The sequence below is a fragment of the Cervus canadensis genome, chromosome 29, assembly GCF_019320065.1.
Source record: "Cervus canadensis isolate Bull #8, Minnesota chromosome 29, ASM1932006v1, whole genome shotgun sequence".
Taxonomy (NCBI): domain Eukaryota; kingdom Metazoa; phylum Chordata; class Mammalia; order Artiodactyla; family Cervidae; genus Cervus; species Cervus canadensis.
In genome coordinates this window covers 37,202,890-37,219,326 of record NC_057414.1, presented here as the reverse complement: position 1 = coordinate 37,219,326, position 16,437 = coordinate 37,202,890, and the positions used below count along the sequence as shown (strand labels likewise).

At 45.5% G+C, this 16,437-nt stretch overlaps 1 protein-coding gene and 1 pseudogene across 1 annotated transcript; one reads left to right on the top strand and one right to left on the bottom strand.

The window, feature by feature from the left end:
• Nucleotides 1-4,126: 4,126 nt before the first annotated feature.
• Nucleotides 4,127-14,207, bottom strand: LOC122430736 (pregnancy-associated glycoprotein 2-like). The gene is made up of 9 exons (XM_043451556.1): nucleotides 14,202-14,207; nucleotides 10,185-10,220; nucleotides 9,226-9,343; nucleotides 9,024-9,142; nucleotides 7,828-7,850; nucleotides 7,571-7,687; nucleotides 5,922-6,066; nucleotides 5,736-5,834; nucleotides 4,127-4,279 (listed from the first exon to the last, which is right to left on the bottom strand). The coding sequence occupies exons 1-9, from the start codon at nucleotides 14,205-14,207 to the stop codon at nucleotides 4,127-4,129; spliced, it is 816 nt and encodes a 271-aa protein (XP_043307491.1).
• Nucleotides 14,208-15,318: 1,111 nt separating this feature from the next.
• On the top strand, nucleotides 15,319-16,229 carry LOC122430735 (annotated as a pseudogene).
• The last annotated feature ends 208 nt before the right edge of the window (nucleotides 16,230-16,437 follow it).

Here is a 16,437-nt window from a genome sequence, read left to right as displayed (position 1 = left end):
GTGTTGATAATTGCCAGGACATGGAAGCAACCTAGATGCCCATCAGCAGACGAATCGATAAGGAAGCTATCGTACATATACACTATGGAATATTACTCAGCCATTAAAAAGAATTCATTTGAATCAGTTCTAATGAGATGGATGAAACTGGAGCCCATTATACAGAGTGAAGTAAGCCAGAAAGATAAAGAACATTACAGCATACTAACGCATATATATGGAATTTAAAAAGAAGGTAATGATAACCCTATATGCAAAACAGAAAAAGAGACACAGATGTACAGAACAGACTTTGGGACTCAGTGGGAGAAGGCGAGGGTGGGATGTTCTGAGAGAATCGCATTGAAACAAGTATACTATCAAGGGTGAAACAGATCACCAGCTCAGGTTGGATGCATGAGACAAGTGCTCAGGGATGGTGCACTGGGAAGACCCAGAGGGATGGGATGGGGAGGGAGGAGGGAGGGGGGATCAGGATGGGGAGCACATGTAAATCCATGGCTGATTCATGTCAATGTATGGCAAAAACCACTACAATATTGTAAAGTAATTAGCCTCCAACTAATAAAAATAAATGAAAAAAAAAAGCAAAAATGATCTGAGAAATGACCGTAATTCCTCTGGTTATCCAGGATGGTTGTGGTCCCTTTGACAGTGAGTCTGTACTGTTAATCTCTTCCTTGAGTCATGGCTGAAAAGTTAAACTAAAATAAAAGTGATGAGACTCTTGTAAACTTGGAGACAAACACTGCTAATAATGTGAAAAGTGTAAATGCTATGGGCCATGCCACACATGTGTGATCTTTTGTGGTCTTCCTTGACACATCATGTAAGTGCATAGCTGTCCTCAGCTGGAAAGGAGATTGCTAAGAGGAAAAGAGTTCAAATGGCAAAATGAAGACTTTAGGGGCAGCCCAGTGACATGTGAGTAACTTCAGGTATTGGGATGGATGGCAAAGATCAAGGGCACCTTTGATGCCAGTCTGTGTCAAAGATCTAGGCTGGAGCAGTATTACAATTACAGAGCTTCAATATTGGAAGAAATGTGATGCATGCATCAACAAGACACTTTATATCATCCAACAAACATATAAGGAGAGCCCTGTGTGCTGGGGTCTGGATAGGATGCTGGAAAGTCAAAGTTGAGTAAGACACAGGTGGTCCTTATCTTCAGGGAGCTAGCAGACTAAGGCAGTTCTCACAAACTCATGGCCTAGGAGGCAAGAGAAATGATGGAAGTACATCCTGGACACCCAGCATCACAGGCGCTACCCCCGGGGCAGCCTGTCCTCAGCTCCAGCCAGTGGTTGCCATGCTGGAAAGCAGGCTGATTGGCCCAGTTTAGAAAGAAGTCAGAAGTCTGAATATTTATGTACAATCTTCTGATTTTAAATGTTAGCAACTAACCTCTTTTTAAAAAAATTCCAAACAGCATAATGAGAGCCAAGTCTCCAACAACTGTGTGCTGGATTCAGGCTTAAGGCTGTGCAGGCTTTTAGTTCTTGGATAGAGGTGGGATTAGAGAGGGGATAGGGAGGGGGTTCAGTTGAAAAGGAGTACGACAAGGCTGTGTATTGTCACATTGTTTGTTTAACATATGCAGAAAGCATCATGAGAAATGCTGGGCTGGATGAAGCACGAGCTGGAATCACAATTGCTGAGAGAAATATCAATAACCTCAGATACGCAGATGATACCACCCTTATAGCAGAAAGCGAAGAGGAACTGAAGAGCCTCTTGATGAAAGTGAAAGAGGAGAGTGAAAAAGTTGGCTTAAAGCTCAACATTCAAAAAACTAATATCATAAAATCTGGTCCCAGCACTTCATGGCAAATAGATGGGGAAACAATGGAAAAGGTGAGAGATTTTATTTTTTGGGCTCCAAAATCACTGCAGATGGTGACAGCAGCCATGAAATTAAAGGCTGCCTGCTCCTTGGAAGAAAAACTATGACCAACCTAGACAGCATATTAAAAAACAGAGACATTACTTTACTGACAAAGGTCCATCTAGTCAAAGCTATGGTTTTTCCAGTAGTCATGTATGGATGTGAGAGTTGGACCATAAAGAAAGCTGAGGGCCAAAGGATTGATGCTTTTTAACTGTGGTGCTGGAGAAGACTCTTGAGAGTCCCTTGGACTGCAGGGAGATCCAACCAGTCAATTCTAAATGAAATCAGTCCTGAATATTCATTGGAAGGACTGATGTTGAAGCTGAAGCTCCAATACTTTGGCCACCTGATGTGAAGAACTGACTCATTGGAAAAGACCCTGATGTTGGGAAAGATTGAAGGCAGGAGGAGAAGGGGAGACAGAGGATGAGATGGTTGTTTGGCATCAGAATTGATGGGCATGAGTTTGAGCAAGATCTGGGAGTTGGTGATGGACAGGAAAGCTTGGCATGTTGCAGTCCATGGGGTCAGAAAGAGTCAGACACGACTGAGCAACTGAACTGAACTGAGGAAAGCTCCAAGATGTACATGCCTGGTGAGGTTGCTGCACTGTCTTCCATGTGCTCTGCAAACCTGGGATCATGCTGTTTTGTATTCTGTTCTTTTCTCTCAGTGTCTTATTGGAAGGATTTCCCATAACATTAAATACAGTTATCAGGTAATTGGTTGTGTGATGGCCTATTTATGATGTGGACTCTTTATGCTGAATGAATTTTGGGAAGTCCTAGATATTCTCTTTTTTAGGAGATTCTGAGGATTTCATTCTTGCTTATTTATATTTGCTGGTGCTTCTGCTCACTGCTTTAAAATAAACTTTAGAAGCAAAATTGTTGTGACAAAGGTCATATGTATGTTTAGGACAAAACATCTCCAAAAAGATTTAACAAAGTTATACTCTTAAAGAAGTGTTCAAGACTTATCTTTTTGCTGTTTTTTTCTTGCCTATTCTCTCACTGAAGTCTACAAGTTCTAGTTGATTTCATGGCAGTACCCATTTTGAGACCATACATGTCTCCCAACATGAATACAGCAGTGTGGTCTGGTGGGAGCATCTACTAGTTCACCCATTTATTTATTTTTTTTCTTTTTCTGGGTCTCCCTCTGCCTCTGACCCCTCATCCCTAGCCAGGCTCTCTATCTCAGATCCCTAGGTGGGAAATAGTGAAACTTTCACTTGCAAGTATCAAACCATGGCAGCTCAAATCAAATGGTTTGTAGCTCTGCCTCTGAAGGAAGCACAGACAGGCTGAAAGCTCTGTGCATCCTGGGTCTCCTTTTACGTGAATGGCTTCCTCCCCAGCAGCTCTGGGGGCCAAGGGAAGGGGTGTGCTTTGCCCTGGAGGAGGGGATGGCTCAGGGATCCACACGGGCCAAAACTTGGCAAATGGGACTGGAAAGGACACAGTTAGTGTGGGTGGCAGAGAGCTGGTGACTGGGGTGGAAGGAAAACAGGAATCATCTCAACTTGAAGGGCCTCACAGAGATCCCCCTAGGGCAGAAATTCACTGCCAATGTTCCTCTGAGATGCGGAGGATGGATAGAAGCTATTTTTATTACCCCTTACCATCCCTCTGAAAGCAGGCTTCCCCGATGACTCAAGAGTTAAAGAATTCACCTGAAATGCAGGAGATATGGATTTGATCCCTGGGTTGGGAAGATCCCCTGGAGAAGGAAATGGCAACCCCTTCCAGTATTCTTGCCTGGAGAATCCCATGGATAGAGAAGCCTGGGGTGGGGGTGGCTACAGTTCATGGGGTCATATAGAGTCAGATGTGACTGAGTATGCAGGCACAACACCCCTATCCCTCTGGATGGGGAATGGTGGAGTTGGTGGTGCAGTCAGAAACACTTCCATGGTCTAGAACATCTTCCTGTCACTGGATCCCCAGTGTCCTTCCAATAAGTCCCCCTTTCCTTGAAGCCATTTGGAACTGGGCTCCTCTCACTTGTGGTTCAGACCTGGTTCCTGCTCCTTCCCAATCATTACACCCTCCCAGAACCAAACAGAGACACCCATCTGTTTTAGCACCATTAAGAGTGAAACTGTTTATTCCTTACTGAGAATAGGGCCTTGCAGATCATCAGACGCAGTTCCTCAGCATCCCTGGGTGGGATGGCCCTACCTGGGTGTGTGTGTTTGGAGTGGGCCTGAGTGTTTCCTATAGCAGTGCAGATTTACGCTGCGGGAGCCAGGCCAATCCTGTTTTTACTCCAATCGAAAACTGAGAAATATGCTCTCAGGAAGACGTCACCCAGGATCCAGGTCTCCAAGGGGAACATGTTCTCTGTGCCCCCTTGAAAACTGCTAAAGCAGAGGCTCTTGGAAATCTGGGGGAGGCAGAAAAACATACCAGTCAGCCTAAGCCCTTACATGCCATCCCCCTCAATATCCAGAGCAGACAGCTTTTCCATCTTTTCCCTCCTTTGGGAAGAATCAAGTGGCTCTCACAGCAGCTGCAGAAGTGGGTGTACAGGAACAAGAAGGGCCAAACATGGTTGTCATGACGAGGGAAGGAGGAGAGGATTGGGAGTTTGGGATTATCAGATTCAAATGGTTAAGCAACAAAGTCCTACTGTATAGCACAGGGAACTGTATTCAGTATCCCGTGATACACTGTAATGGAAAAGAACATGAAAAAGAATGTGTATATATTTGTACATACATAAAACTGAGTGACTTTGATGTTCCGCAGAAATTAACACAACATTGTAAATCAGGTATACTTCAAAATACTTTTTTAAAAAAAGAACAAGAATTTCACACAATTCCCCTCACACTCTTCTGTTTCTTTCCTTTGAACTCCTGCTTGCTCTGTGCTCTGCAGAAAATGCCTATTCTTCTCACCCTTCCCCACAACCCATTCTTTTTCTAAAAGATTTTGATTTTGTATCACAGTGTAGCCAGTTAGTAGTACTGTGATACTTTCAAGTGGACAGCCATACATCTACATGTATCCATTCTCCTCCAGGCTCCCCTCCCATCCAGGTTATTACATAACATCAAGCAGAGTTCCATGTTCAACACAGTAGGTAATTGTTGGTTATCCACTTTAAATAGCAGCGCCCACAACCTCCCCTTTATATTGTATTTAACCCCACTAGGAAGCCTCCTTGGACCTATACTCATCCTCTTTGGCCACTCCAGACTGGGTTGAGTGATTTCCCCTGGTGCTCCCCTGGTCTGTAGCCCTCATCACCCCTAATTTGCCTCCAGGTCCCTTTTGCACCAACCATTCCATACAATGGGTTGCATGGAATTCAGTGTAGATATCCCTCAACCCAAGCAGGCTTCTTCACTCCTCCATGAGGCGGGGGGTTTAGAATTACTGAAATTTCCTCTCTTCCTTAATGCCTTTTTTTGAGCCCATCAGCCTCTTTTGAGAAGGGAAGGGAGACTGTCAATCACTAGGGTGGGCCAGCACTCCCCCTTGTCACCTGTCTATTTCAAGGATTGCTAGAGCTGACTTTCTGCGTTCATCCATCTGAGGGCTTCGGTTGAACTGAAGCTCTTTGAGGTCTGAGGACCTTAGAGTTCCCCTCCCCTTTTGCCTCGACACTGCTGGCACGGGGTGTGTCTCTCTATTTATTTCAGGATGATGGATCTACCAGAGGGCCCTCTTCTCTCCAGTGGTTGATTTGTGGGAAGCACCGGCCCAGCCACAGAGCTCGGCAGCACCGTCAATGGCGTGGCTTGACCTGCAGGGGGCGCCCTCCTCCCAGCAGCAGCCCAAGGTTTCCAGCAAGTCCCAGATTTGGCAACCAGCCCCCAGGGATGAACCCTCACCTTCTGGATGTAGTATTTAGGGGTCCCTGGGAAGTCAGTGCCACTGATGGTGAAGATAACAGGAGGCGGGTTCATGGCATCACTACATGACATCATTTGCTGTAAGAAAAAGAGGGAGAGTGGTTGGCCCAGGTGATCCTTGGTGTTTGGGGAGCCCAAGAACGACCCCGTGGCATGACCCTTCACCTTGCTATCCCCGATGGGATTGGGGTTGATGTGCCTCTGAATGCTGCTGACCACATCAGTTGGGCCAATCAGCAATGAGCTCCCAGTATCCACAACGGCCTGACAACGGCGGTAACAAGCAATAACCTTTCCGTTCATGGAGACACTGAGAGACAGAGAGAGGGACAAAGCAGGCACCAGGGTCAGTCTGAAATCTCTTCAACAACTGCTCCCTGCCCGACTGTCTCCTGAAGAGACATTCAGTTCTGGCCCTGACTCTGTTTACCTTTATTCTGGTCACATCACCTTTTGGACTTCCTTTCAGTTCTTGAATAAACTGGCTGTTTCGTGTCTCAGGACCTGTGCTGGTGCTCTTCCTAGAAGACCCTCATCCCCTTTCCATAGTTAATTTCTCCTTATCTTCCAGGTCTCAGCTTAACTGTCACTTTTTCAGGGAATTCCTCACCCCAGACTAGATCAAACACCTGTCTTGGTCACTCTCTGTAGGCCCTTCCTCATGTCTAGCATGTACCAAAGTGGTAATTCACTATTGAACTACTGTGCAAGTCATTTCATCTTCGTCTCCGTCACTAGATGTGAAGGCGAGTTGTATCCTTAGAGCCTTCCTCAAGTGCCCAGCACACAACGGATGCATGAGATATGTTTGTTGAATGAATGAATGAAGAACATCCAGAGACCTATATCTGGTGTCTCACCAATGATGGGTCAGCCCATACAGTGAATATGGAGGTTCCCCAGGGCAGTAGGTGTTCTGAGTGGTGGTGGGGGAGACACAGGCTGCCCTAGGAGTGGTTGTTTCCCAGCACCGCCCCCTCCCCCAGCTCAGACACTGAGGCCCCCTGCCAGGGGAGCATGAGCAGACCCAGGAGGCCTCCAAAGGACAGGAAAGCTTTTGTCTGAGGGTATCATGCAGAATCTCATCTATTATTGCCCCTTGTTCTCAGGCTACTCTTGCATCCCAGCTTCCTGATTCAGTCACAGCTGCTGCCCCACTGTGTGCCTGGTTTGGGTGGTTGGTAGCATTGTTTAGGTGGAGTGTCTCTTTTTATGAATTGTTTTAGGTCTCAAGACTGCAGCCAACATCTCTCTACTGCTGGGTAGCTTCTCCCTGAGTAGATCAGTTTTCCCAGACTTTCAGGACTTTCTCAGTTTTTCAACTGGCAATTCTCTGTCCTGAGAACACTCTAGGTCCTGGGTAGCCCTGGTCAGTAGGTCATCTTAACACAACCCTGTCCAGACTTGTGAAATTCCCCCTGATCCTCTTTTCACCACACTGTAGGGTCTTCTAACCATGCTCTCCACCTCATGGCATAGGAGTGCAGCCCTCCCCCAGCTGCCCAGACCTCACTGGACCCTTTCAGGACCCTGGTCAGAGGCCTGGACAGGAGGCCTGAGGCAATTATGAACCCATGGGTGATGTGTGTATCTATACTTGTGTGTCTGTGTTTGTACATATCTGTGTGCTGTGCGTGTTTATATCTGTGCCTATGAGTGTGTTTATATGTGTCTCGTATGTGTTTTTATGTATGTTTGTGGGTGGAGCCAGTGTCTGTGTGTGACTGTGTGTGTCTGTGCGTGCACTTGTGTGTGTCTGTCTGTGTGCATGTGTGGAAGCGTCATTGGGGTGACCCTCAGAGGGAGAGGCTTACTGATCCATGATTATCTGCCAGTAGCGTGGTTCAATCACTGGTATCCACTTGAGATCTCTGTGGAAGTAGGAATTGTCGACTCCACCAAACATCACCACGCTAGCGATATCCGGCTGGCTGAATAGAGAAGGATGCAGGGGCTTGTTGGAAGAGAGTAGGCACTGTCTGCGGGCTGTTCTTCTTTACCCATCAGAGGCACTACTATGGTTGTTTTTATTTTACACATGCAGAAATCGAGGCTCAGATGGACCGAGTACCTGACCAAAGTTGGTCCCATATACTGAGTGCCAAAGAAGAGGGTCAAAGTTGGGCAGCCTAACCTGGTTCCACCACCCAATCTTACGAGGAAGGCCAGGTCCTCTCCAGTGACCTGAGTGCTCAGATATACCCTCAGAGGTCTCCATGCTGTTGGTCTGGCTTTCTCTTTGTCTCACCTATAATTATTCTGGAAAGCCAAGGCCCGAGGGTGCTAAGGGCATGGTTTCAATTTAACTTCACTTGCCTGTGACCAGTGCTGTCCATGGGGCTTACAGCTGAGCAGACTTCTCTTTGGCATCACTATGACGTGATGACAGAAATGGACTGAATTCATTGCAATGCATTGTGGATTCTGTATCTCTCCAGGAAGACCGAAGCCCATTATACAATGTCACTGGCAGGGTTCTTATGATTTGGCCTTAAAATTCAGTTCTTAAAATTTGACCTGGGAAAGAGGCTTTTGCTGATGTGCATACGTGTATGTGAGTGTATGTGTGAGAGGAAGAGAGACAGAGAGACACAGGAAGAGTATACTAGGCACTTACGGGAAGGCAGGCCATAGGTTTTATTAGTCTCAAAGGTCCCCTGGAGTGAGATCCCATTTACCAGGCCCCTCCCACATCTGTGACCCCTGCTATTCCTGCCTGGATACCTGGAGTCCTGTGCTGTCTGGGGGCCCCAGTTCAGTTTTATGCTCTCCTCAAAACCCACACCTACTTGAGTCCTGAAGGACAGCCAAGCTCCATCACTTGAAAAATGTGTGACGTGGGTAGGGCCCCGACTCGCTGCACCTCATGTCCCTTATCCTTATCATGGAGCTAATAATAGTACCTCCTTCCTGGGGTTGTTTCAGGATCAAACAAGTTATTACCATGAATGTACCCTGTAGAGTCTGAGAATAGAAAAGTGGGTGCTTTATTATCCCTCTTTCTGCTCCAGCAAAATGAACTCCGAGCTGCTCATGGGTGAAAGAGCTACAAATCCACATGTCAAGCCCCTCTCTGGGTTAGTTGTTCTGGGAGCTTGTGTGTCAGCAGGGGAGCTGTCTCCTCAGAGACAGGGCCCTCCTGGGCAGGTGGCTAGTCACTAGGGGATTTGGGGATGGACAATCTCTGCCAGCTGGTCCTGCATCTGTCTTGCAGGTAGCAGTTGCTCCCAGGGCCAGCCCTGGCTAAGCCCCTGGTTCCCACATTACCCAAATGATGTCAGAGCCAAGATATCCACTCATTCTCCCAGAGCCAAAGCTGAGGTTTATTGTCCTCCTCATGCCCTGGAAGGTGTTGGATTGAGTAGGGTTGAATGTGTTATGTGTATCTGCCGACAAGAGATGCATATCTGTCAGATGCCAAGATGGAGGGGGGGAGGGGGAGGACACGATGGGGAGGACCGGTACTCACAGCAGCTGAAACTTTGGCAGTAGACAGAGGGCACCCACAAGTCAGATGAGCCGGTGTCAAAGCCGACCTGGAACTGTTGAGGGGGTGTTCCAATGGTGATGCTGCCGATGTAGGCCACCTACAGGGGCCGGTGAGGGGAGGTTCACACAGGCCAGTCTTCCTGATCACCCCTGATTCCAAGAGTACTGCTTCCCTCTGGGCAACTCAGGTCTCCAGAAATCACTTTCCAACCATTCCTCCTCACAGCCTCTGCTCAGACCAGTCGCTTCATTTGAGAAGCTCTGCAGTCTCTTCTTCAAGCCCCAGACTGAGGGCCTCCTTCTCCAGGTGGGCCTCCTAGGTCACCCCAGACCACTCCCTCTAAACTCAGACCATGTCCTGTCAGCAGCATACAGGTGGCCCTTTCTTTTGACATGTATTCAATCTTTGCCTCTCTCTCAGCCTGGTCTGTGCATTCTCGAAGAAGAGATAAGACTCTTAAAAAAACAAAACAAAAACAGAAACAATAGCTATAGTCTTGGACTTTTATGGCCTCACATGCTTTTGGGGCTCAGTAACTTTTTTCTGGTATCATTCATGGATTTGCAGCGGGTGACCTTTCTCTACCTGAGGATTCACACTTGGTTGCAGTTGGCTATCTTTTGATTAGTCATGGCTCACTCTTCATCTTAACTCAACAGCTCACTTTGCTCAGAAAGAACAATCTCCTTCAATCTAATGTCTTTGGCACAGAAATGGATGTTTACTTGCCACCTGGTCATTGATGGGCCCAGTCACCACAGACCAAGATTTGAGGATTTGAGTGCCTTCTCCCCTGGGAACGGGGTCCCTGTTCCCCACTGTTTCTGCCTCCTGCAGGAGCCCCAGCCCAAGCATCCCACCTGGCACCTCCAGATGAGCTCCTGTGCTAGGCCAGAGCACCAGGGGGCGCTGTGGAGCACCATCCTCCCAACACTCACGTTCAAGATGTTCCTCAGGGGATGAGATGAGAAACTCTGGGCAAACACCAGAATTGTCAGACAGACTGTAAGCTTTTGCCTGCAGGAATTTTTTTTTGTCAGGATTTTTACCCTGAAGACTTCTTGCAGGGTCTGCTTCTTCTTTATAGGGATTCTTTTATTGAGCATGGGGAAAAGGGAAACAAAGAAGGGTTAGCAGTCAGCTGTCTGTATTACAGTGTGGCTGTCATATGATGGCATTGTAATGGCACTGTGTATTGGAAAATTCTTATGAGTGTCACCTTTTATCAGAATGCCGTGCAAAGACATGTCAAAAACCTAGGTCTGCATACAGGTTCTGTTGTGTAATCTTGGGTAAGCCATATGACCATTTGGCGCCTGCGCAGATGAAGACATAAATACATACACACAGAATAGAAGAGAGAGCAAAGACAAGCCCTTGAGGCAAGTTCAGGAGAAATGGGTTTCCACAGCACCATACCTAGAGTTGCACAGGTTGTGCAGTGAACAATTTCAGGGAGTGCTATTCTTACATAGATCCTAATGTGACTGGCACCCCCAGAGTTGTGCAACCCTGCAGGCCTACCTCAAGATACTTTCACCCCACAGTGCCCATGATGAGGTTCTCATCAATGGGTGAGAGTTGATCTTTGGACTGTCAGGGAATTACTTTCTCTTCTAACCCTGATGGGTGGAAGGATAAGAGGATGACAAGAGAAATCCCAGAAAGAGAGATGATGCCACTAACTGTCCCCATACTTACTTGACTATGCACTCCGAGAGGGCCACCAGTCCAAGCAGCACAAGCGACTTCATGCTTCTTTCCTGGCTCCAAGGACTCAAGGAAGATTAAGTCCTGAGCTTGCAGTGGTGAACACAAGCTCCTAGTTATATATGCTACGACCTGCCATAATTTGCCTCTTTAGGCCACTAATGGCTCTGATAAGGAAGGTCATGTGTGCGTGCTCAGTCATTTCGACTCTTTGCAACCCCATGGACTCTTCAGGCTCCTCTGTCCATGGAAGTTTCCAGCCAAGAATGCTGCAGTGGGTTGCCATTTCATCCTCCAGGGGATCCTCCCGACTCAGGGACCAAACTTGGATCTCCTACATTGCAGGCAGATTCTTAACCACTTTGCCACAGGAATTCCCATAAAATGTTTACCTCTGTCAGTCTCTGTGCACATGGGATTTGGAAAATTCTCAGATTACAGAGATTTCTACTGTAATCCCTTCCTTGAGGCTTGGCTGAAAAATTAAACTAAACTAAGAATGGGGAGACTCTTGCCAACTTGGAGACAAAACACTGCTAAGAATGTGATAAACAGAAATGCTGGGGGCCAGGCTATACATTCGTGATCTCGTGTGGTCGTCCTAGAGACAACATGAGATGTACATGGCTGTGCTCAGTTGGGGAGGAGATTGCTAGGCGCAAAAGAGATCAAACAGCAAAGTGAAGACTTTAGGAGCAGCCCAGTGACATATGAGTGGCTTTGGGTAGTGGGACATTGGCACAGATCAGGGGCACCTTTGCTGCCAGTCTGCATCAAAGATCTAGGCTGGAGCAGTATTGCAATCACATGGTTTTAGTATTGTAAGAAAGGTGATGCAGGCATCCACAAGATATCTTATATCACCCACCAAACATATAAAGAGAGCCCTGTGTGCTGGAGTCTGGGTAGGACGCTGGAAAGTCAAAGTCCAGTAACACACAGGTGGTCCGTATCTTCAGGGGCTAGCAGTCTAGGTCAGTTCTCACAGATTTATGGCCCAGGAGGAAGAGAAATGAATGGAAAGGCTGGGTAGATATCCTGGACACTGGACAGGACAGGTCCTACCACTGGGGGAAGCCTCACCTCTGCTTCAACCAGGAACAGGCTGCCACAATGGAAAGCAGGCTGGTTGGCCAAGTTTACGAGAGAAGTCAGAAATCTGTAAATTTATGTATAATCTCCTGATTTTTAAATGTTAGCAACCGAACTTTCTTTTTTCCAAAAAATCTAGTGTGAGCCAATTCTCTAAGAAATGTGCATACATTGTTCATTTGAAGGGATTCAAAAGCTGGAGGGATTCAGCTTTCAGACTGTGCAGATTTTTATTTCTGGCCTAGAGGTGTGAGTACAGAGGGGATAGAGGGGAGATCCAATTCAAGTTGGTTGACTGAGTAAGAGACTGAATACATATTAGCTATGTTAATTTTCCTTCCATTTGTGAAGAAAGATCAGCAGTGTCATATAAACCGGCGAATTTAATAATATCCATTTGCTGAGGACAAGTGGATAGAATTCTGATTTAATTCCCTAATGAAATTCATGCCTTGAAACATTTTAACTGCTAAACCAAACAGAGAAAGAGATAATTTTGAAGTGTTTTTATCAATCAAAGAGGACCAAAAAAAAAAAAAAAAAAAAATCACGCAGAGCTCCTGCTCAGCCTGAGATAAACAGGGCTGCCTGTTAAACTGTTGTTTCAGCCAAAGTAAAGACAGTGGTGCCTCTTGGCTCCTTCCAGGACTCCCAGGGCCTGGGTGTTCCTGCGTGAGGTCTAGCCAGGTCTGACCCTTGGGTAGAACATCGAGAGGCTCCCCAGTCACCAGGTGTGTATAGATAGGGCGCTATGTCTTAACCCATATTTTTGCACATTGTTTACATTCATTATTGGTTGTTCAATCTCCACAGAGTGGATTTGACAGCATCTAACAAATGACACACACATGTGCCCTTTAACTCAACAAATCTACTTCTAGGGATCTGTTCCAAAGATACACTGGCAAAAGTAGAAATCACCATATGCACAAGCTATTCACTACAACACTGTTTGTAAATGCAAAAGATTACAAACATACCGGAAGTGACCATTTGCGGGGGAGTGTGGAATAAGGCCCAGGGCATCCCAACACCTGGGTAGGATGCGGGTAGAGGGAAGAGTGGGATGGGTGAGATCTTCAGGGTACACTGTTCAGTTTTTTTAAAAAGCAGACCAAAAAAGTGCTTATGGTTTGTTACTTTTACATACACATATGTCTATTTTCAATAGTAAGGAGGGCAAGAATAAGTCAAAAACCACTAAAAATATAATTTATGGATGAGGGGCAGAGAAGGTAGTGATTTTTCTTATTTTATAGTTTGAATTTGCAACCATATATATATGTTACAGGATCAAAAAACAGATAAACACATCTGTAGAAGCTGAGAAGAAACTAAGATTAATGAGCCTAATTGTATCAAGCTGATGACATAACTGCCCAGAACAAAACATTACCTAAGTAAGTGGCTTTAAAATGCAGAATTTTGACTCTGTATTCAGAGTGGAATGTCTTCTAAGGACAAAGAGAAACAAAAACATGCCCCCACACCCAAAAGAAAACCAAAAACAAAAAAGCAAAGAAATTTGAGACTATATCCAACACCTTATTGTTGGTGATATTGCTTCTGCTATTGTGAAAGTATCCCATGTATGATATAGGTTAAAAAGCAAGTAAGTAATTAAAGCTAATATTATTCTAAAGTAAGACACTCAGTGGACAGAGGAAAGAGGTTCAAGTATAAAACAAAAAAACTTAAGTGAAACCTTTCAGTCTTCAAACTTCAAAGCGTAAGTTTGTAACATTTAATTATTTTCTTTTTAAAAGAATTTCGTACTTCATCACTCTGATGGTTAAAAAACTGACTAGTGATGGCAGCTTGCTTACAGTGATTATCCTGAGTTCTGACTTGTGAACCGTTTTCCACCAGAGGATTTTTGGATTCTTGAGGAGATGGCTGATTTCAGGACTGGGCCAAGAATTGTACAAGATAAGCCTGGAAATCTTGAAGGGCCAGAAAGTTGAGCCTTCAAAGACCAGTGAGGGCTGGACAAAAAGTTTAGTAATCCATATGAAGAGACCAAAAGTGGGACAATTTTAGCATCAGATCAAATAAGCTGAAATAAATTAAATATATAAAAAGCCAGGAGATCCAAATGCTAATAGATAACATCTAATTTGTCACAGTGACACATTGCTAGGGCACCAACTCACCAACATGGGCACTGAGAAAGGGAAGTAATCATCAACATTTATGCTATTTTTGTTTATATGAAGCATATTTCATGTAACTACAAACAGTTAAAAGAATGATCTTTAATTGAAGAATTTTAGGAATTAAATTCAGTAGGAGTGGTAGAAACATAAAACCGCTGTTTTGCAGCATCCTGGTGAATCAATGGATCTAGGCAAAGGTCATCAGTGGATGCTAAAACTGTAAGATGAAAGGCTGAAGTGTTTTACAATGAATGCATGAGGTTGGCACCGTCAGGACCCGCTGCATCTCAGCATCTGTCAGAGGGGTGGGGGAAATTATGAGTGGTGCCATAAGAAATATATGGAAATACGTATAAACTATTCCCATAAAACTTGTTGAACTCAAGTCTAGATCTAACTCCTAGTTTTCAGGGAATTACATAAATAAAGGAACAGAGAAGCAATCCTCTAAACCAGCTGTCCCCAGCTTTTTTGATACTAGGGACTGGTTTTCTGGAAGACAGTTTTTCTACAGATGGTGGTGGAGGGGAGTGGTTTCTGGATGATTCAAGGGTATTACATTTGTTGTGCACTTTATTTCTATTATTACATTGTGAAACACAATGAACTAATTATAGAACTCATCTTAACGCAGAGTCAGTGGGAGCCCTGAGCTTGTTTTCCTGGAAGGACAAGAGTCCCAACTGGGGGTGATGGGAGAGTGATGGGGAGCAGCTGTAAATACAGATGAAGCCTCACTCACTGGCCTGCTGCTCACCTCCTGCTGAGCAACCCAGTTCTCAACAGGTCAAGGACCCCTACTGGTCCTTGGTGGTGGTGTTGCAGACCCCTGCTCTAAATGCAATACTTGTAAAATTCTATAAGACAAGCAACTCCACCTCCTTCCACCTTTTAAACAAATAAGTGGCATAGAAAGGGAGAGGGAGATTACAGAGAGCAGAGTGTCAGGCCTAGAGAGAGTGGAGGAGGGCAGCGGCCAGTGGCTGAGCACAGAGGGACGAGCCAGAGGGCCAGTGCCAGCACCAAGCAACCACCAGTATAGGCACAAGTCCAGCGGGAATCGGGTACCAGCAGGAGGAGCAAGGAGCGGTAGCTGGTTCAGGCAGGTGACATCATGGACGAGAAGGTATTCACCAAGGAGCTGGACCAGTGGATCGAGCAGCTGTCCACGTCCCAGGTCAAGAGCCTCTGCAAGAAGGCTAAAGAAATCCTGACAAAAAAATCCAATGCGCAAGAAGTTTGACGTCCAGTCCCTGTCTGCGGAGATGTGAACGGGCAACTTCATGATCTCGTGGAACTGTTTAGAATTGGTGGTAAATCACCTGATACAAATTACTTGTTTGCGGGTGATTATGGTGACAGAGGGTATTATTCAGTGGAAACAGTTACTCTGCTTGTAGCTCGTGATTCCTTATCAGTGAACGTATCACCATTCTTTGAGGAAATCATGAGAGGAGGAGACAGATTACATAAGTATGTGGTTTCTATGATGAGTATTTCAGGAAATATGGAAACGCACATGTCTGGAAATATCTTGCAGATCTTTTTGACTATCTTCCTCTCACTGCCTCAGTGGCTGGGCAGATCTTCTGTCTACATGGTGGCCTCTCACCATCCATAGATATCCTGGATCACATCAGAGCTCTTGATCACCTATGAGAAGTTCCCCGCGAGGGTCCAATGTATCACTTGCTGTGGTCAGATCCAGAGGAACCATGAAGGTTGGGGTATATCTCCTCAAGGAGCTGACTACACCTTTGGGCAGGATATTTCTGAGACATTTAATCATGTCAATGGCCTCATGTTGGTGTATAGAGTTCATTGGCTGGTGATGGAGGGATATAATTGGTGCTGTGACCGAAATGCAGTAACGATTTCAGTGCTCCAAATTATTGTTATTGTTGTGGTAACCAAGCTGCAATCTTGGAACTTGATGATACTCTAAAATATTCTTTCTTGCAGATTGACCCAGCCCCTCACAGAGGCAAGCCACATGTTGCTCATTGCCCTGTAATGAAATTTTAAACTTGTGCAGTACTGCCGTGAACCATATATCGATCTAATGGATATAGAAGGGCGATAGTAACTTCACAAGTGTCAGAGGATAGTTCACATTCAAAAAAACTTGTTTTCACAGGGACCAAAAAGATGTGCCATATAAAAATACGAAACCTCTTGTCTTCAACAGCCATGACCACTTTAGAGTGAACCAGTTCATTTCATGCTGAAGCGA